General features: G+C 39.5%; 1 protein-coding gene across 1 annotated transcript; it reads right to left on the bottom strand.

The window, feature by feature from the left end:
• Window positions 1-575: 575 nt before the first annotated feature.
• Window positions 576-14,490, bottom strand: LOC120537022 (GTPase IMAP family member 8-like). The gene is made up of 3 exons (XM_039765619.1): window positions 14,369-14,490; window positions 11,348-12,046; window positions 576-2,919 (listed from the first exon to the last, which is right to left on the bottom strand). The coding sequence occupies exons 1-3, from the start codon at window positions 14,394-14,396 to the stop codon at window positions 1,883-1,885; spliced, it is 1,764 nt and encodes a 587-aa protein (XP_039621553.1). The 5' UTR covers window positions 14,397-14,490; the 3' UTR covers window positions 576-1,882.
• Between the last annotated feature and the right edge of the window lie 351 nt (window positions 14,491-14,841).

The raw sequence follows: 14,841 nt of genomic DNA, 5'->3' as shown, positions 1-14,841 counted from the left end.
TAAATCTGTTGCCTGATAGCAACAACTGAAATTTAGGAAAAAGAGGACAGCTCAAGTCTGACAGAACAGTTGGAAACTTGTTAAGGGTAAATTTCACACACACATTAGGAAGTTTTTTTTTTACACAGAGAACCACAGACACATGGAATGAGCTACCAAGTATTGTGGTAGACAGGGGAGTATGAAAACTAGACTTGATGTTATTTTAAAAGAATTACAGTAAGTGGATAGGACTAGAGAGCTTTGTTGGGCTGAATGGCCAGTTCTCGTCTAGATTGTTCTAATATACTAATATCCCCAAATATTTACATTGCCTCACCAGGTCTGCTGTCCCCCATTTGATTAATGTTGAAAGAATAAAAAGAGGGCAGCGACTGAAATCTTCAGCCATATCCTTGTTTAGCCTGTCACGTATATATGTCAGAGGAGATCCACAAGGGCTTGATCAAGGTATGTAATAACCCACTGAGACGAGAGGAAAACCTCCCAGTGAGGGTACTTAGTCCCACCCCTTTTGGTTCCCCAGCCATAAGCATCCCAGCTGCCCAGAAGGAGGCATCTTTTTTTTTTGCAAGACTGACTGTCCAGGCTGAGCTGACAAGCCAATAGACCCTGAACCTACAGCTAAAGCTGAGTCTTTCTCGTTTATATGGAAGCCTGAGAGAAAGACAGCTAAATGGCATGAAGCATTTATCTTCAGTTGAACTTTTTGTTGAATTAAATGGAATGACTCAGTTGGCCAATTTTTATCTCGAGACCTGTCATTCCGGCCCACCACAAGCTATAAAAAGGAACGATAACGCCACAGAACAAACTCATCAACAACAGGTCTTGTAAAAGATTCACAATGACAGAGTCCTCTGCAGATTTCAGGATATGTCTGTCCTTGTGTGAAGTTGTGCAGTCATTTGTGTACGAGACAACTAGTTGAGGAGATAGACCACATCCTTCAGGTGATCCAGTTAAGTCGAGTTGAGGCTATCAAAAACTGCTGTTCACACTCGTTCTGTGTGTCCTGGTCTTTAAAAAGTTCAGAATTCACTCCACCAAGTTAGGCTCCAAACAGAATTGATCAATCAGTTTGTCAACAAAGATGTGACAACTGGGGCTAGATTGCAGTAAAAGCTGACGAGAAATCTGTAAACAGCAGTCTTGAGTGGATTTTTGGAAGTGCTAGTACAGTAAATTCAGAAAGGTCACTGTGACAAAATTTTCTTTCAACTTAATATTGAGATTATTGCTTGAATGTACCTCCAGATTCTTCATATTTTTGCTCAGTTCATATATTTTTCTTGTATATCCACCCCAGGTTTGATCCCCAATGACTTTGGCTCTGTAACCTTTTCGGTGCCCCTCGTACTGTGTTCCCACTGTGCCAACTCTGCTCTGATGGCGTTATATTGCTTGATGGTGAAGAGGTTGTTGAAGTGCAGATGGCATTTGTAACAGTTGCTGGTGGAGACAAGGCCCACGCTCTGAGTCTGAAAGTGGCAGGTTTCCAATGTCACCCTTATTCCCAGAGTCACTAAGGAGCAAACTGGGTGCTCCACTGGAAGATTTTGGCTGACTGGGCTGATCGGGGACTTTGTTTCTTTTTCCTCACCCTCAGTCTGTGGAAGGCTGTAACATGAGTTTGACTGTGAATATGAGGCTGGCTTTGACTGATGGAAGAAGAGACGCCTTTCTCTCCCTTTGATTACCTCTTGTGTTGTTCATATTTTTAGTGTCAGTTCTGCTTAACTTTGTAAAATAGAGGATATATTAAATATAGAAAAAATTAAATAAATAAACACCACTGCTTGCAGAGCACAGTCTCAGACATCCATCTCATGCAAATGGACGACACCAACTCCCATCTTCTTTTTTTATTATCTGTACTGCATTACTGTGTTGTACACTTATTTGCCGCAAGTCTTGCTGTCGTTTTTAATGCCAGGACCATAGCTTTTTTAGAGTTTACTCCTGAATTCAATGCAATGTTTACTGCTTTTTTGACTGGTGCTTTTGCAATTCTTTCTAGTTTCTCTAAAGCATACTGTGTTACCTTTAGCCCCACTGTATTTTTCAAAATTAATGCCATGGTTGATTCCACGAAGGAGCGGATAAAGGAATTAGACTTTTCTGCTTCCTCTCTTGTCCCTTCCAGATAGCTCCAATAGACTTGTTCCCATTCTGTATTGAAGTTGGCTACACGCTTTTCTTCAGGTAAGCTCAGGTACTTTGCCCTGACTTCTTCCTCCTTCTCCCTCATTAGCTCATCTTGTCTGCATTTGATACCCTCCTCTGCCTCCTGAAACATTTCATTGGTGTACACTTGTCCCTCATTTTTTTCCACCATTGCTTCAATCTTCTCCAAGAGCTCTAGGACCTGCTTGTCATCATTTGAGCTTTTATTGTTGAATACATGATACCGGTTCTCACACTGCTCCAATAAGTACATGAGGTCTCTGTTAGCATCTTCAAGATACTCTTCAATGGTCTTGTCTAGATCATCCCCAAATGTGAAAAGAACCAATGTGTACTTTGCTGCTCCCTCTCCAAAGATTTTCTGTATTTCTTCCACAGTCTTTTTCTCTTCTTCTGTAAATCGGCCCAGATGGATCACAATCAAGAATGCATGGGGTCCTGGGGAAGACAGAGAGATACATTTTGCAATCTCCTCTGCAACTTTTTCTGGAGGTAAGTCGGTGTCATACAAGCCTGGTGTATCAATGATGGACACTAACCTCTCGAAGACACTGGCCTTTTTCTTCTCACACCTTTGAGTGACTGAATTTGCAATCATCTCAGATTTAAATAAATTTTTTTTCAGGATTGTATTGCCAGATGCACTCTTTCCACTCCCCGTTTTTCCAACTAATACAATCCGGAGTGTTGGCTGATCGTGCGGAGCAAATGCACCTGCTCCCAAGTCACAGTCTGGAAAAGAAGAGGAAAAATGAGTAAGAATGAGGGTGATGAATTTCAAAGGCATCGAGTGACTTTTTGAATGACACAGTGGTTCGATGGAAAGCTCTGCTGCCTCAAAGATTCAGATCTCAGGGTTGGAATCTCAGACATGTTCATCATCTGTGTGGAGTAGACCTACAACAACTAATCCTTGTCATCAAAATGAATCAGTGATTTAAATAGTCACCAATACATTTTGTTATCAATTACATGTGGCATATGTCTCTTTCTTGACCAAGAGGAACATTAATCACATTTTGAGTTATGGTGGAGATGGAGGACAGTCAAAGAACAAAAACACTGAAAAACGTCTGAAGTCATTTCAAATTCACATCTGATAATAAATCCATGTCTTTCAAGCTCTGTAAAATAAGCTCTCAAGGTACAAGCAGGCTGTGGGAGTACCAGACAAGAAAACACATTGGTGTAATGGTGATACAGGAGGGGATGGTGTGGAATTCCTTTGGTATTGATGATTAGAATGTATTAGTATTGGATAAGCTGCTTGTATAGAAAATGTAAATGTATGGATCGATGCATTCTCAATCAAGTTAAAGCAGAGCGTGTTGTATAAGCTGGCTTTAGGTCATGTTACAGTTAAATATGAAAAGTTTATTCTTATTTCATCCAAATAGTTGGAAACTACTTGTGCTTATCAGCTCATGGCCACTTGTTTTTATTTCTAGCAGCTTGTCCTCTGCCTGCCTGCCTGCCTGCCTGCTTGAACAGTTTTGTACAGTGAACATTTTGTAAAGCACTTTGAGCTACATTTTTTGTATGAAAATGTGCTATATAAATAAATGTTGATTGATTGATTGAGTAGCATGAGGTGATGACAAGCCACAAGTAGAGTGTTCTACAGTATTAGAAAACTAAGCACTATTGTCTTAGGGATGCAGCTGGTTAAAACTTTAGCCGTGACAAGCAACTATTTATTTAAGCGTCCCAGTATCTTATCGGTGCATCCTCCTGATTCCAATGTAAATGGTGGGAATCAAGCGATAAAAAAGTCTCAGGTACATGCACGGGTAAGGAGTAATGTTGGCAAGTTTAGGTCAGGTGATGGAAATAAGGTCAGGTGATGGGCATTAGGTAATGACGGGCTTGGACATTAGGTAATGGTAGGAAGAATCAGAAGGAGGAGACTATTTTAAGAAATGTAATATAAGACAATGCACTTCCTAGTTTAAGCACTTACTCTATGGTCAAGTCTCTTTGTTACATTGCTATGTAATGAAGATTTTGGTATATGATTTAAATTTCCTCCTGCTTGTCTTTACTAAGTGGTCATTTCTACCATAGTCTATGATCACTTGGCCTACATCTCAAGGACAGTGACTGTTTTTGTCACTGAGGATTACTTCTCCCCAAATTTATTTTCTCCAGAGGTGGTGCTGACTGAAGTTTTTACTTTTCTCTTCCCTGTTCTCAGCTGGCCATATCTTAAAGATTATTCATATTAATACAACACAGCACAATTTACTTTTGTATAGCCCAAAATCATACAAGAAGTGCCGCAATGGACTTTAACAGGCCCTGCCTTTTGACAGCCCCAGCCTTGACTCTCTAAGAAGACAAGGAAAAGCTCTCAAAAGAAAGAACCCTTTCAGGGAAAAAAATGGAAGAAACCTTGGGAAAGGCAGTTCAAAAAGGTTGGGCATGCAGTAGGTGTAAAAAAAAAAGGTGATCAATACAATACTGTACAATACAATACACAGAACAGAACACAAGTAATCCTCAATACAATAGAAATATTACACGTACAGAGCAGAATTCAACAGTAGATCACATATCACATCATGCAATTAATGGACATACAGTATATTGTCTATAAAATGTATCCACTTCTTTGGAAGTTTTCACATTTTAATACTTTATAGCACTGAATCACAGCAGATTTCATTTGACTGTTTTGAAACTGATACAACAAAAAAAAAGTATTTTAATGTCAAAGTGAAAGTAGATACAGTGGAACCTCGGTTCACGAACATCTCGGAACATGTAAAAATCGGTTTACGACTAGAAAGTTCACCAAAATTTTGCATCTGTTCACAACCACACACTCAGTATATGAACAAGCCAGTTTCCCTTTCGGTTTGTGCGTGCCGATGATTTCTGCACGTGTTCAGCCTCTCCCTGTGCAGCGAGTGAGAGAGAGAGAAAGAGAGAGAGACAGACACACACGCGCGCAAAGCGAGACAGACAGACACACACGCAGCAAAGAGAGACACACGCTAGAGAGACACACACATGCGCAAAGCGAGACAGACGCGCTAGAGAGACACACACACACGAGAGAGAGACAGCTGACAGATCCGAGCATTGTTTTTACCTCGATGTATTTAATGAAGACTTTTTTCTATTGGATTTTAACCTCCACTTCACTTCTGTTTACAGCGATCGGTTTGTAGCGTGCATTGCTGCAATGTTACTTTTCTTGGTGGTTTATTAAATTATGGATTTTTCAAATGTTCATTTTTTTCCCTGTGCTTAAAAGTGTTTTTAGCGAGCGGTTCGTTGCGCTATAGTGCGAACTCTCGCAGTGTTAGTTTTCTCTGTTGTTCAAGGTTTTCTCAGTGTTATTCAATGTTTTTACATTCAGTTTACTATTACGCTTTGCATTCTAAGTTATTATTTACTATATTTGTGCTTAAAAATCTTAAAAAATATATATTTACATACAGTTCACATGGTCTTAATTATAGGGATTAATTGTATTTCCCCCAGTTATAAATCACTTTTTATTATTAAATTAAAAAATAGCCTGTCTAATTTTGATGATTTCATTATTATAACGCAGCGTTTATGGCAGTTCGGGGTGCAAGTGTCGTTAGCATCGGGCGGGCGCGAAGCAGGAATCAGAATACAATCCTATGGGGGAAATTACTTCAGTTCACGACCAAATCGGTTTACAACCAGAGTTTTGGAACGAATTATGGTTGTGAACCAAGGTTCCACTGTATCTGCAAACTGGTCTAAATTAATTACACATATAAAACACAAAAAAAACTGATCTCATTAGGATTCTGACCCTTTAAAATGACAACTCCAAATCATCACTGGTAAAGCCAATAGGTTTTCAAGTGATTTTCGTCAAATGAATATGAATGTGGAAGGGCGAACTTGTGGTGAGTCAGTGTGGTGGCCTAACTTACACAATGAAGACAAAAGAACACAACCAGCACCTCCAAAAAAAGCTGATGGAAAAGAACACGTCAGGAGATGGATACAAGAAAATATCCAAGTCATTCAATATCCTTTGGAATCCAGCTAAATAAATCATGAAAAACAGAAAGAGAATGATACAGCTGGAAATCTGCACAATGCAGGGGGTCTACAAGATCTGAGTGGTCATGCAAAAAGACGACTAGTGAGGAAGGCCAAGAGACCTGTGAAAACTGTGACGGAGTTACAAGCTGCAATGAATATGATTGGAGAGACTGAGCAGACAACAACTATTACTTGTATGTTTTACTTGTCAGTGGTTTATAGGAAAAAGAATAAAAAACACATTACATCTCAGCGGAAGGCACATGGGAGACTCTGAAGTCAGCTGGGAGGAAGATCTTACAGTCTGAGGTTCTGTGGTTGAGCTTTTTGTCCGTTGAAAGCAAAACACTGCACATTATGCAGTAGAAAAACACAACTTCCCCACTGTGATGGAGGGGTGATGTCAGCATAAACAAAGTGCACTTTTAGAGAAAAAAAGTAAGGTTAATGCCAGCTTTAAAATCAAATGGTGGGTGATTGGAGAACATGAGGGGACACAAGTGGTAGATGGGTAGCAGTCATTTTCACTCAGATGTTAGAAAATATTATTCAGTCAGAGAACTACTTGTAGATGGAAAAACTAATTAACTGTCTAGTTGAAAGAAGTCCCTTGTGTGTGTACCATTCATAATGTTTTAACCATGGTGGCATGGTAGCGCAGTGGTTAGCCTGCTCCTTCTAGCCTCCTAGTGATCAAATCCCACACTTGGTCATTGTTCATGAAGAGTCTGCATGTTCTCCCAGTGTCTGTGTGGGCTTTCCACTGAGTTTTTCAGTTTTCCTCTCACATCTCCACAGATATGCTGGTTATGTTAACTGGCAATTTATACCATATATACTCGCGTATAAGTGGGGTCTTGAAAACTGAAAAATCGATCAGAAAATCAGACCCTGACTTATACACCCGTTCAAAAATACGACACTTAATTTCTTTATTTTTTTTATATCTACTTGCCTCCTCCAATCTCGCATCAGTTTCTCAGACGCATCAACTTTTGTTGCAGCAGTACAGTTACCAATTTCTTTCACTACTTCAACGACATTTAATTTAAAACCAGCTTCATATTTTCTTCTGATCGAATGCTCCATCATAGATAAAGGATGGTCTTACGACAAAGGTGTATGAGGGTATGAGATACAAAAAACACAAAACAGTACAAACCTTGCTTTGGAATAGTTCAGGTATTACCGTGTGGTCACGCAGGCACAATAGAGAGAGAGAGATGTTAGGAGCACACGCTGATACAGCGCATTGACGCACCTACATAGAAAAAAAAGGCAGTGTACTCCGTGGTTACTCTGTCAGGTGGGCGTGCGTTAGCATATCATAATCACTGGGATCAATAGTGGGAGTTTATAAAATACCAGAAATTGTACGGTAAAATCAAGCCCCAACTTATCCACAGGAGAATTTAAACGGTAATTGTTTTTGTGCAACTTTACCTCAAATCTTCTGTCTTCTTTACATGAAATAACTACATTACTTTGTTTTGGTATTTGGCGGAGCACTTTTTGGTTGAATACAATACAAAAACTCATTAATCGCTAAGTGTGGCCTCCAAAGCACTTGTGTCTCTTTCAGTCATAGGCAGCAATAGAATTTGACATTCTCCCCGCTATCTGTAATCATTCAAACTTATTGCTCCTCAAGCAAGTCCCAGTTGGCCAGTGGGACTCTCGAACTCTTATGCTTCTGTCTCAATACTTAAGGAAGGTATGCTGTTTGCAAGCATCTGGTTTTCAACATAAACCTCTCATCAATGCAATGAACTGTTACACTCAGTCATGCTTCCACAGTTCCACTCAATCACAGATTAGTTATCGTTGCACAAAGTGCTACTTGCTTCAGATCCACTTTGATATCTGAGCGACATTTGGGATAAGGAGAATGTAACACAACTCCAGAGGATGACATCTGTCTTACCCTGGGTGTTGGATCACTTCTGAAACGTTTACTGTAAGGAGGTTCCTTTTATTTTTAGAACATTAGAACAATTTGAACAAGAACAGGCCATTCAGCCCAACAATACTTGCAAGGCCCATCCACTTAATTCTTCCAAAATAACATCAAGTCGAGTTTTGGACATCCTTAAAATCTGACTGTCCACTTGGTCACTTATTCCATGTTTCTATGGTTCGCTTTGTCAGCGTTTCTCAACCTTTACGTACTTGTGACCCGAGTTTTCATAACAGTTTTAATCATGCCCCCCTAACATTTTTTTGAAAGGAGTCCACTAATATCAATTTGTTCTTTTTTAATTAATGATATATCATAGATGCATATTTTATTATACCTACTTAACTTTTATCGACATTTATCTAACTCTATATTTACTTTTCTGGTATCAGAATGTAGTTTAAGTTAACTTGTTTTGGTTTCAATAGATGTATTTTTCACATTTTTGATTCTTGCTTTGTTTTTTTCACATCTTTGCGCCCCCCTTTTTGGTACTTCGCACCCCCCTAGGGGGGCCCGCCCCACAGTTTGAGAACCACTGCTCTATGTGAAGAAAAACTTCCTAATGTGTGTGCAAAATTTACCTTTAACAATTTCCAATTGTAACCCCATCTTCATGAAGAACTCATTTTAAAGTAACAGTGTCAATCTACTTGGCTAATTCCCTCCATAATTTTAAATACTTCCGTCACGTCTCCTCTTAAGCTTATTGTGCTTAAACAGAAAAGGCTCAGCTGTGTTAATCTTTCCTCATATCGCATGCCCTGTAGTCCTGGAATGAGTCCCGTCTGTGGACCTTTTCTTTCACTGCTATGTCCTCTTTGTAGCCTGGACACCAAAACTGTACTCAGTATTCCAGATGAGGCCTCACCATTGCGTTATAAAGCTTGAGCAGAACCTCATTGAACTTGTACTGCTCACATCAAGATGCTATATAACCTGACATTCTGTTAACCTTCTTAATGGCTTGTGAACACTGTCTGGTAATTGATAACGTCAAGTCCACTATAACTCTTAAATTCTTCTCATTAGGTGTACTTTTGATTTTCAGACCTCCCGTTGTGTATTTAAACCTAACGTTTTTACTGCCTATGTGTTTCCTTCAGTGTTTTTAATTTGAACACTTTACATTAACTTACATTAAATGTCATCTGCCACAAATCTGCCCAAGCCTGTATGCTGCCCAAGTCCCTCTGTAATGATTCAACAGATTCGAGATTATCTACCAGGCCCCTTACCTTGGTATTATCTGCAAACTTAATCATAATGATAATTATGATAACACTGGTCTACAAAAAATATTTTTTGTTTGCTACTGGGAACTTCAGACCAGTATTAGGTTTTTTACATTGATTTCATATATAAAATCGGAATTAAACCAGCACATAAAATTTTTGAGATACACATCATTGCCATTTTGACACTTTTGAATATCAATATGATATATCAACACAATATCTAAAGTTTGAACTCTGTCCCAAAAAAATTTTTTGATGTGTTTATTTTGAAAACAATCCAGAAGATGACACCAGAGACACTTTAAAACATGTTTATGTCAATTTACCTCAATATAAAAGTGAGGTCAGTGTGCTCAAAATTGTCTGAGGCACTCCCTTTTGCGCTTGTACTGCACATCCGTCTCTCTTTGCATAAACCAATAGTAGTCACCCATCATGCTCGGAGATATCAGTTTTCCATGAAATCTTTCCCTATACTCATCGCCCAGAGTTGGTGGAAAAAAGTCAAGATGAGAATGTAAAAAATGCATCTTCGGTGACATTCTGGGTCCCATAAGCCGATACGCTTTCAGCATATTCTCCACAAGCTAAGCATTATTCTCCTGCCAAGAAAATTCTGGACAACCCGCACGAATGAGGGTGCTGATTCAGTGGGTTTCAGTTTCCTTTAGAACTCATCGTCAAGCATCAGTTCATGGATTTCAGGGCCAACAAAAACACCTTCCTTAATTTTAGCTTCACTTTTCTTGAGACCAAACTTATTTTTTAAACGCTGAAACACATCGCCTTTACTGTCCAGTCACCCTAGTTGTGCAAGACCTGGAACATCATAACTAAAAAATGGGACGTGCTGGACGAAAACAGTTTTCAGATTTGGAGTCAGCAAGTGAAATTTGTTAAAGTACAGTTGAAAGAATCCCAGTAGCAAAATGCTTATTGCCCAGTGTAATTTGATAAATAAAATGTGATAATTGCGGTTATCTGAATTTGTTTTCAGTGGGCTGCTGGATATGACTGGAACTCAGTGGGACAGGATTAGCTTTCCACCTTCTGCCTATTCTGGGGTCGATTTTCCTTTTGCAGCCACGTCCATGGAGGCTGGTTATATTTCCATGGACTTTAAACTTCTTAATAATATTTGCAAGTGTTGTCACAGGAACATCAAGCTGCTTAGAGATGGTCTTCTGGGCTTTGCCTTTCACATGCTTGTCTATAATTCTCTTTCTGATCTCCTCAGTCAACTCTCTCCTTTGCATTCTCTGGTCCGTGTTTAGTTTCAGACACACGATGATAACCATACGGTAGGTAGATTAATGATTTTTCCCCATTCCCTCATGAATGACCGATTGCGCAACATATGATACAAGTAAAAGAAAACAGCTACAGGTAGTTTGAAAAATCACTCTAATCCAATTATTGATGATCTTTTCTACGTGTACCAACAAATGTGCCCAGGCCATTTTAGAATATCTTTGCAGAATAAACAATACTTGATCTCTTGTCACATTTGCTTTGCTCAATTTGATGACATATCAAAGACATGCAGGTATACAGGGGACAATTTCTTTTCATTTCATCACTTTTCAGGAGGCATACAGCACTTTTTCAGTGAGCTATAAGGGTACCTACGTGTTCCTCCATGTCTGCAATGACTAACAACTGATGATTTAGACATGTACTGAGAGGCAGGGAATGGTGGTGAAGAGAAATTGCAAAGAAAGAGGCAAATAGAAGACATGAGAAGAAAGGTGCTCACCCTAAAGAAACCAGAAGGCTGCACAAAGTACAAGAAGAGAGTTTGAGGAGAAACCGTTTAACATGCATACACACCTATAATGGCAGTTAAGTCAGTTATTTGTCTGTTGGGATCAATCCTGTTTGCTCAAATACACTAATGATAGTAACAGGCAGTTTAGTAATAGAAGAAACTTACTTTTAGTTGACACTTCCTGATGTGGGATTTCCTTGGTCACTTTTTTTTTGACATTGTTGTAACTTCGAAGAAGAAGTTCTCTATTTTTCGATAGCATTGTCAGTATTTTTCCCAATAGTTCTTGGACTTGAGCCCGGTCACTGGTATGTTTATTGTTGAGCAGATGATACCTGTATTCGCAATGCTCAAGAAGTTGCTTCATATCTTTGCTGCCTGTTCTGATGTATTCCTCCACTGACAAATCTTTCTGCTCATCCCCAAGAGTAAAAAGAACAATGGTGTATTTCACCGCATGATTTCCAAACAGCTGTCTGATGGTCTCAAGTAACTGCATTTCATTTTCACTGCATCTTCCAAAAGGCAGGACCAATAAGAATGCATGAGGCCCTGGACTTGCCAGACATTTACATCTTTCTGTCTCTTGGACAACTTTGTCCAGTCTAAGGGGGATATTCAGCAAACCTGGTGTATCAATCACTGCTACGCATGTCCCACAAACTGTTTCTCTTTCAATCTGACAAGTTTTTGTCATCGGTTCTAAGTTGGAAGTGGAAGGAAACACGTTTTTTCCTAAAATGGTGTTTCCTGATGAACTCTTCCCCACTGAGTTTTCTCCAAGCAATACAATCCTCATCTCTTGGTAACTTTGCAGGGCAATGCGGTCCTGAAGAAGAGATGCTGCACTTGTCCCCAGGGAATCTGTTAAAAGAAGCACAAGAGCAGAATATATGCAACATCAGCATTTGGTAAAACTTGATATTATTTTAGAAAATTAATTGGCTAGGTCTGCCGAGCATTTTTTTGGTTGAATACTCTGTTCTTGTTCAGAAAGGCTGCGCCTTTCCCGTGTTCTTAATTAATTCAAACGCCGTTTAGCTGCTGCTTTATAACGTCATTTCTTTGCAGTAATAATCTGAAGTCAATTTAGTCTTATTTATGCTGACATAATTGTTTTCCCCTTCCATTTATTTCCACAAATGTGATTCTTTTGTACTCTTTATTATTTAACTCCTCTAAAGCAGCAAGAGAAAGTCGGCGGTGAGAGCGGTTTGCACTCGCGCGCGTGCGCACTCTGTCCCTAATTTAACTTGCATTGGATCGTCTATACGGCTGTTGAAATGAATGAAAAGGGAAAATACACAAAATGAATGACAGCATCTGTTATCCCCCTAATTGGAATTGCCGTGAGACAATCATGCTTCAGATATGTATACCCTTGTGACCTTAAACTAAATTGAAGGGTGTTTGATAAGGCATGAATACAGTTTATATTTCGAATTCAATCTCAAATATCTGGAATCAGTCACACTTACACAATCATAAAGAAACTATTGATTGCATCAAAGTAAAAAATGTTTGGTACCTTTCATTTAGTATGCATGAAAATTGGACTTTTCACTTGTGCTCATAGACTCCAGCATGCCAGTCATTATTTGTGCATCGATTTTTGCTGAGAGTGATGATAGTGTTCCTCTTGAAAAACTATTCTATTATTGAGTCTTGGTACCTTTGTATCGTTTGTTCATATAAGTGCTTACAGTAGCAATCATCTTATTACACATCAGACGGATAAAGTGGATGTGCATTAAATCAGTTGTTCTCAATGTCAATGCAGGTTATTGTCCCATCCAGTATCCCAGGTACGAAGTCATTTTATTTGAAACGGAGCTTCTTGTTTATTTAGCGGGACTGCATTTCTTCTCTTAGTCCGAATTTAGAAAAGTGTATTAACGTGAGACTTTTTTTTCAGCTGTTGTTTTGTCATTGTCCTGTTAGTTCGTATCTTTCTTTAGAGACTGCGTCTTTCATTATTTACTAATATACCTGTGCATGTATTTGTTTATGTAAAGAGCTTCATTACAGTAAAAAGCCAAATTTTCCCCTGGGGTCAGACATATATCTATCTATCTAAAATGAGAATGACGAGACTCAGGGACAAATGACACTGGAAGGCTGTGGCTACTTAATGTCCGCATCATTAGTATCATTATTCGGAGATAATTTGTCAAATAACCTGAACACCTAGAACAATGGAATTCAATCATAACCAGATGATAATAAAAATTACAAATACATCCATCCATCCATCCATCCATTACCCAACCCGCTATGTTCAGGGTCACGGGGGTCTGCTGGAGCCAGTCCCAGCCAACACAGGGCGCAAGGCAGGAAACAAACCCCGGACAGGATGCCAGCCCACCGCAGGGGTCGCGCGCACACACACACACACACACACTAGGGACAATTTAGAATCGCCAATCCACCAAACCTGCATGTCTTTGGACTTTGAGAGGAAAACGGGGCACCCGGATGAAACCCACGCGGACACCTAGAGAACATGCAAACTCCACGCACGAAGGACACAGGAAGCGAACCCAGGTCTCCTAGCTGCGACAATTTTTATAGTGAGATTTTTCAATTGTAAAATGGCCAGCAAAACTAATTTTAATGGCTATTTTGAGAAACTTTACGCCAATCGATACATTCCTATTTCTGCTCACTGTTACTTGTGACTGCAGCCACATTGTTGTTAGTAACACCACCACTCTGTTGCTGGGCGCACAATCGGACATCAGAAATCAGCGCTACCCACTGCGCCACCGTGCCGCCTTACAAATACATATTTAAAAAATGCTTTTACATTTCCCGCATGTAAAACACATAAATGGTCGCGACACGGTAATAAATAAGTATGTAGTTAAAAACAGTGAATAAAAAACAGAAGTTGAATGGAACGAAGGCTGGCCGCCACAACAGGCCAGTAGGGCTGAATCTGGGAAGCACTGGATTAGGTATTTATATGGATGTATTTTAAAGATTTAACCGGCATGCTTTTTTGCTGTTTAAATGAACGCATAATAAATATTTACAGTCAACTGACTCCTAAGTAAAATTAATTCAGAAAGTCGGGAAACTGAAACCAAAACTAATTTGTGAAAGCGTCCCATCAAGTTCAAATAAACACTTGTAGGATATACTAGTTCTTTTTAATAATAATAAAAATGACAAACGTTACTACACCTGTATTTGACGATGTATTACTCCACATATTTAAAGCCACTCTACTCCACTCGCGATCTGAAGACTCTCGGCGGCTCTTTGCTCCCTTCGATCCAAGTCCTTGTGGAGTGCACAGCGCTTCACCGTTCGGACACGTCAGCTAAACCCTGCCCCCTCTGCTCTGACGTCAGCGCCATCCTCTTCAGACCTGCAGACTCTGACTTTATTTACAGTATCACATTTTAAAGTTGCATTCGACAAACAGATATTCATTGAGGCATTTAATCATACAGAATAGAATGTTGGTCCCTAATATAACAGATATCTGCCACCCATCATGGAAATGTTTCCGATTTTATGGGTCTTCCGCTGACAGCAGGTGACACGTTATGGATACCATCTGAGTCGAGCTTTTGTGGAGTTTTGCCGCGGGGCTGCATTAGCAACACACAAAATGAGACAGGAATAGAAACTGAAAGTTGGAAAGGATAAAT

The sequence above is a fragment of the Polypterus senegalus genome, chromosome 10 (assembly GCF_016835505.1).
Source record: "Polypterus senegalus isolate Bchr_013 chromosome 10, ASM1683550v1, whole genome shotgun sequence".
Classification (NCBI taxonomy): domain Eukaryota; kingdom Metazoa; phylum Chordata; class Cladistia; order Polypteriformes; family Polypteridae; genus Polypterus; species Polypterus senegalus.
Note: the sequence above shows the minus strand (reverse complement) of the source record. Positions and strands in the feature narration are given on the sequence as shown.

Excerpts from the sequence above, each read along its gene's own strand:
- LOC120537022 (XM_039765619.1), bottom strand. The coding sequence starts at position 14,396 with ATGTGGAGTAATACATCGTCAAATACAG. Across the intron at positions 12,047-14,368 it reads TAATACATCGTCAAATACAG|ATTCCCTGGGGACAAGTGCA; the intron begins GTGTAGTAACGT and ends TTCTTTTAACAG. Across the intron at positions 2,920-11,347 it reads TCAGGAAGTGTCAACTAAAA|ACTGTGACTTGGGAGCAGGT; the intron begins GTAAGTTTCTTC and ends CTTCTTTTCCAG.